The 6042-nt window shown below is 43.9% G+C and overlaps 1 protein-coding gene across 1 annotated transcript; it reads right to left on the reverse strand.

The window, feature by feature from the left end:
- Window positions 1-3303: 3303 nt before the first annotated feature.
- On the reverse strand, window positions 3304-5247 carry LOC124646793 (cytochrome b-c1 complex subunit 9, mitochondrial-like). Its single transcript, XM_047186853.1, has 3 exons — window positions 5087-5247; window positions 4939-4986; window positions 3304-3581 (listed from the first exon to the last, which is right to left on the reverse strand). Exons 1-3 carry the CDS (start codon window positions 5177-5179, stop codon window positions 3531-3533), a joined length of 192 nt encoding a protein of 63 aa, XP_047042809.1. The 5' UTR covers window positions 5180-5247; the 3' UTR covers window positions 3304-3530.
- Window positions 5248-6042: the final 795 nt, after the last annotated feature.

A 6042-nucleotide genomic window follows, 5' to 3' on the forward strand; every position in this document is an offset into this window, starting at 1 on the left:
TGTATGTCGGAGTAAATTCAAGCTACATGTATCCACGAGCATATAACTTGCACTTCCCTTAAATATTTTTTTTGGCAGCGAACGTCGGAACAAGTATGATTCTTCTAATTATAGAGTGTTATCAAAGGAGCATTCCATATCCTGCGTCATGAATATATGTATCGTGTCAGAGATGACCTGACCTGCCGTTGTGAAGCTCAGAAGTCGACTTGGACGCAAGAGGTGTTGCAGATCGGGAAAACACATTAGGAAGAGTAAATTTCACCTATAAGTATATCTATTTTCAAAAACTCAAGTAAAATAAGAGGTATCAAAAGAAAAGATGTAAAATTAAACGGAAGAACAGATTGGACTTTTGCTTTCACTTATTCAGATTTCTCCAAACAAAACACAATTGCTCTGTTGTCCAATTATTTTTCTAAGAGATGTGGCTTTGTAGTGCAAAATACATATCGAAAATATAAAAAAACATATTTATATGATCTGTATATCCATGAACAAATAAAGACCCTTGGGCATATTCCTCCATATTTCCCTTAGCTTGTCAACGTTGAACACCATCACAATTAGATGCAGGTCATGAGACCAACTTGACCATTATGTATAGATAAAGCCATCACATTATATGTGCAAGGAAAATGCCCACTCATCAGCAACGCCCCAGCCTTACGCATACTCATGACGTCTCCAATAGAACTAACATGCAAATATGGGTCAAAAACTCAAAATCACAGGGAAAACCTGCAAGGACTTGATCAGTCACCTATAAAGCATGCATTATGACCAACGTCATCTCGCCATGAGTCCGCCGCCGTGCAACCGACTCGCCGGAACCCCGCCGTCTCGCCCTGTGTCTACCAATGTTTCTCTGTTATATGTCTGCTTCGCCGTAATTTTGTTCTGCCAAATTCACCGGAACTATCTAAATAATTATGTAGTATATGTAGATTTTCTGGGAACTTTCTATAAGATCTGACTTTTGAGAAGAGTACTATAATATGATTTGTCTCCAACTATATTACAGAAAATAGAGATTAGCTTGAATTTAATTAATATCCCATCTAATGTATTTGGTGCTGAACTTTGTATGAAGGCATATGCTGGTCAGGTTGACAGTCGAGCAAAATTAGAGGAACAAACGAGCATGAAAATTGAGTATCATACTTGGAATATCTACTTATGAAGGAACAAATATCAACGTACTTGGAAGCTTTCAGAGTAGAGTTACGTTGAAGCTTTCCATCATCGGTGATTTTTACTTTTTTTCCAACGAAACATCCCTTACACTTTTAGGCAAACCAGATTATTGGAGAATAACATGCAGTGAAACCTTAGTTCATCGAAAAACATAAAATCAGCAATTTAATAACATGTGATGTACAAAGCTATCTACGAATGAAACTGCGCTGTAAAAAGCTGACTATATACAAATGAACCTGTGGTGTACAAAGTTGACTGTCTAGCTAGCTAACTGATTGATTGATCGATTATGCTTGTGATGAGTACCTTACGTCGATTGAACCTGTTGTGCTGTATTCAACAATTCACATTAGTAACTATGGTTCTTTCCCCTGGTTAAGAAAACAATCAAGCACATTGTATAAGATCGATATGTACCAATCAGCAGGAAGAACATAAGTACGAAATACCAATTACCTGGAACTGAACAGGCGCAATGAGCCAGTAAAGTAATAGATAGATGTACCTTTGCTCAAACACTGAACGAAGTTAACTTGACATATGGAGGTAGTAGTGATGTCACAGTACCATTTAGATGGAGATAAAAGTAAAGATAACATAAGTTCAGTGGAAAATTCAAATAGATAGATATTATAAGGTAGTAAATCAGCCAAGTTGCCTCCAGACTGAATCACCACTGCTCCAGACTTGAAATCGTAGCATCATTGATGGTGTCACTGTCATGAAATATGCTCTGCATGTATGAATTAAAGGTGGGTGTTGCCTCGAGTAAGAAAATGAGAGGAAGGAAGGAAGGATTCAGCAAGTGCGAGTTGAGCAAGCACAGATTGAGGTCTTTCGACAAGAAAAAGAAGCTGGGGGAAAGAGGCGAGATCAGCCACGAGACGGGCGGGGGTGTGGGATTGCCCCCGCGCCAAGGCGGGCATGACTGGGTAGGCGGCGGCGGAGAGCTTTGGTGCTGGGCTGCTCTCTCACGCTCACCGCCGCCGCACGTCGGGCCAGGTCTCCCGATGCCGGAGATGGATTCCCGCATCAACCCCTTGGCCCACTCCGCGATCCGCGTCCTGCCGGCGGCGCAGGGCACGATGCAGATGACGACGTCCTCGCGGGAGCACAGCCTCACGGCGTTGGCGAAGGCCATCCCGGGCCCGATACGACAGGTGCGGTTGCCATCGATTCCCTGGTGTAGCGGCTCCCGCGCCTGCTCCCACCGGAGCGAGGGGGAGAGGCGGAGGACGGAAGGGGACGGCGAGCAGTCTGGGGACGGGATGATGCCATCCCAGTATTCTCTTGCACTCGATCTGGAAGGGCGGCGGATCCGGCGGCCAGTGTGAGGACGCGCTCGAGGAGGATACGCCAGGGGTGTGAGGACGCGCTGATGATGCGGAACCCACAGAGGATGAATCGGCAGGAGGAGACACCGCGGTATCCATCGATCCACTCGAGGACGACGCGCTCCAGGGCGTCGACGGCGGCGCGTCGCGGAGGATGCAGGTGGCGCGTCGCGGAGGAGGCAGGAGGCGTTTATGTGGGCGGTGATGCTCGTGCGGTGGAGGGTGGCCCATATTGGTGCGGCCCAGGTAGGCGCGTGCGAAGCGGAGTACGACGAGGACGACCAAACGGGGTTTGACGTATTGGCAGAATAAGGAACCTATTCGTCCTTTTTAAGTAGTGTAGATGTAGATACTATCCACAATATTGCAGTAAATTTGTGGTCGATCTCTTTGATCAGGGCAAGGCGTAAGCATATCAAGCTGTCCAGAACAAATGAATCTTCAGTTTGGTTAAGCCACACCTGAACTTGTCAACTTGCATGTTTTAGGTTCATTTGTGACTTGTGAGGGATTTCTTGCCAACGCACAAACGGCAATGATTTTTGTAAAGTTACAGTCAAAGTTGCCTAATAGCAAAGATAGTTTTCTAATCTTTATCAAATGACTTCCCTTGCTAGTATTTATCTTATTTATAAGATCTGAAAGAATCCAATGTTGCCAGCAGCTAACAAAAACTCTTCTTAAGATGATACCAGGAAAGCAAGGACACAAAGGTATCTTCCAAACATTGATTAGCATGTCCAGATGAGATGAACGACAACACAACAAGTAAATAAGAGAAACAACTCGTATTCATAGCTTGGATAGAGTTTGAACTGATTCCAGATAGACCATTCATAACAATCACATGGCTGTGGAACAGGTTTCTGACATAGTTCCGAGCTCAAAATGATTGAATTAGGAGTTTTACAATATTATTGTGCCAAAGGAAAATGCCAAAACATGGAGATTTATGAGTCGATCAGAAGATCATGGGAAGTCTGCTCTTCGATGTTTTCACTCCTCAACCGGCCTTTGCCCCAGACCTGTTATGTCTTCATACCGTTTCTGCATTTCCAAATGATGAATAATTGTCAACCAGGTGACCACAAGTATTTGACAGATTTAGCATGTAATTTAACTAAATAACACAAAGCTCTACAAAATCATAATCCATGAGTGAACAGTGATACCAACATACAGTACCAATGAACAAGTTTTCAATAAGCGCTCCACCAGCATCCGGTAATGCTGAGCTAATGCATGCACATTCATTTCTCTAGCGTGTAGAAATATACAAGAGACTAGTGTGTATGAAAGAACTACTGATAATATGCAGAATCAGAAGCTATGCACCTGACAGTGAGAAAATTAGGCTAAAGGGGATGTACGAAAGAAATCCAAAAGGTTTGCTAACTGAAATTATATGATGTAGTCTTATGTTCAGAAATATAGGTTAAAGGGGATGTACGAGAGAACTACTGAACTATAGTTACTGAAAAACTCGTTAGATGCTACTACTACATAGGCATATAATAGCATGCTAGGACATATGAGAAGGATTAATCAGCACAGACGGTAATAGAAACTTCACCAGAAGAAACATGATCAAAAGTATGTTATGCCAAACACATGGTGAAAACACATCCATATAGATATGGTTGTGATTCAATGACTGCAAAAGCTACGCATACATTTGCGAGTCAAACACTCTAGTTCATCTACTATGAATATTTGGCCAATATCCTATCAGATATGCATTTCTGTATGGAATATGCATTTCCTCCCATCCAATTCATTTTAATCCTATGCGGCCAGATTGTGTATTTTCCATGGTATTGCTAAACTTAGCAATTCACCGGCAGTTATTTTACATTGCCGATACATCATTTGAGACTTTAGACACATCATAACAGAAAGCATCCACATAAAGAGAATTCAACCAATATGAAATGTCGTCCCTACTGAACATTTATTTTCATTTGGCTGCTATGCTACAAGATGACCAATCACATGAATAAAACCACAGCCTTTCAACTTAAAAATAGTTTCAATGAGATATTCAGAATAAACTAGATAGCCATTTCGAATTTTTTTTAGTGATTCAGTTGGTGCTGCAAAGATGAAGGATGCACATATATATCCTTCCAGGTGGCATCGCACTTCAAACAAAGTAAATCAACAGAAGCGATCAATCAAAGCAATGTAAATCCCGTCATTTCGCAGGAAAAATAAGAACCACGCAACAGACTATTTCCATTTGTATCATGCATAGAACAAAATTGGGCATATACCCGTCTGATCGAACGACTGTGGATTGTAATCCCTACTATGCGAATCAGAGATGAAAGAAAGATCTAGCACCCCACGGATCAAGCAAGGTCAAACAAAGAAACGAGAGGCGGGGCGGGCGAGAGAATATTACCCCGAGGTTGTTCATCTGCCAGACCTTGTTGACGCCGTAATCCACCAGCTGCAGACAAATCAAATCGCATACATCACGAGGCCGAATCGAACAGGGCGCGAGGACGCGCAGATCTGGAGATGGGGGATCGGGAAGAGGGGCGGCTTACCCGCTCGCCAGCGAAGGCGCCGACGACGACGAAGGTGACGTACACGCCGTTGCGGCGCATCACCAGCTTGTACATGCCTTCCCAGAGACCCATCGTCGGCGTCGGCGGCGGGATGCGCGGGGGACGGTGGAGGTTGGGCACGCGACGACGGACGAAGCAGTTGCGTTCTGTGAGCGTTTACGATGGGAGTCTCTGGGGACCTCAGGCGATTTCTACCTTGTGTTTCTTAGGCGGGCCGCTCTGCTTCCATCCGGCCCATTCCGTGTTTTCGGAGTCCTCAACTCGGCTCCTACTAGGATGGGACCCATCCGGCCCACTGCATCGCTATAGCCTGGTATATACACAGCAAGAGAGGAAACCAGTTCGGCCCATTATCATACTATTCAATCCTTGCAAAAACCTCTTCTACATGTGGATCAAGTGTCATCGGTTCCTGGGCTCTGGTGACTTTCTGGTGACTTTTTTTTTCATAAAATTACCCGATCTAAAATAATCATCAACAACAAATAATCCAAAAAATAACATAAGTTATAAATAGGTTCTCTATTGTGGTTACGCTAACTAGATATACCACGACGGGGTCCTAATCCGGCAAGGCTGGTTTGCTCACAGATAGTGGTGAGGCCTATGCCTCAACCAGGCAGCCCAGTTGCTGAAAAACCAATATGGAAAAGTCCAACCCGGAAAGGAGTAGTCGGATTCGGCCCATAGTAAAGTTCGGTCGAATCCTTGACGTGCACGACAAGATAACTTAGCATAGCTTAGACCTAGGCGTATCCACTTAGATCTACCATTCTAACGGTAGATCTAGGCATCTTTATGAGCCAAATCCTGGAAACCCTAGAGGCATGATGACCCACAAGTATAGGAGGTGTATCGTAGTATCTTCGATAAGTAAGAATGTCGATCCCAACGAGGAGCAGAAGGTGTTGACAAGCAGTTTCGATGAAGGATTC

The sequence above is a fragment of the Lolium rigidum genome, chromosome 4 (genome assembly GCF_022539505.1).
Source record: "Lolium rigidum isolate FL_2022 chromosome 4, APGP_CSIRO_Lrig_0.1, whole genome shotgun sequence".
Classification (NCBI taxonomy): Eukaryota; Viridiplantae; Streptophyta; class Magnoliopsida; order Poales; family Poaceae; genus Lolium; species Lolium rigidum.

What these genes read in the sequence shown, in the direction of transcription:
- LOC124646793 (XM_047186853.1), bottom strand. Translation starts at nt 5,179, where the DNA reads ATGGGTCTCTGGGAAGGCATGTACAAGCTGGTGATGCGCCGCAACGGC. An exon ending in GCGCCTTCGCTGGCGAGCGG is followed by an intron (nt 4,987 to 5,086) that starts GTAAGCCGCCCC and finishes ATTTGTCTGCAG; the next exon opens with CTGGTGGATTACGGCGTCAA. An exon ending in GGCAGATGAACAACCTCGGG is followed by an intron (nt 3,582 to 4,938) that starts GTAATATTCTCT and finishes TTGGAAATGCAG; the next exon opens with AAACGGTATGAAGACATAAC.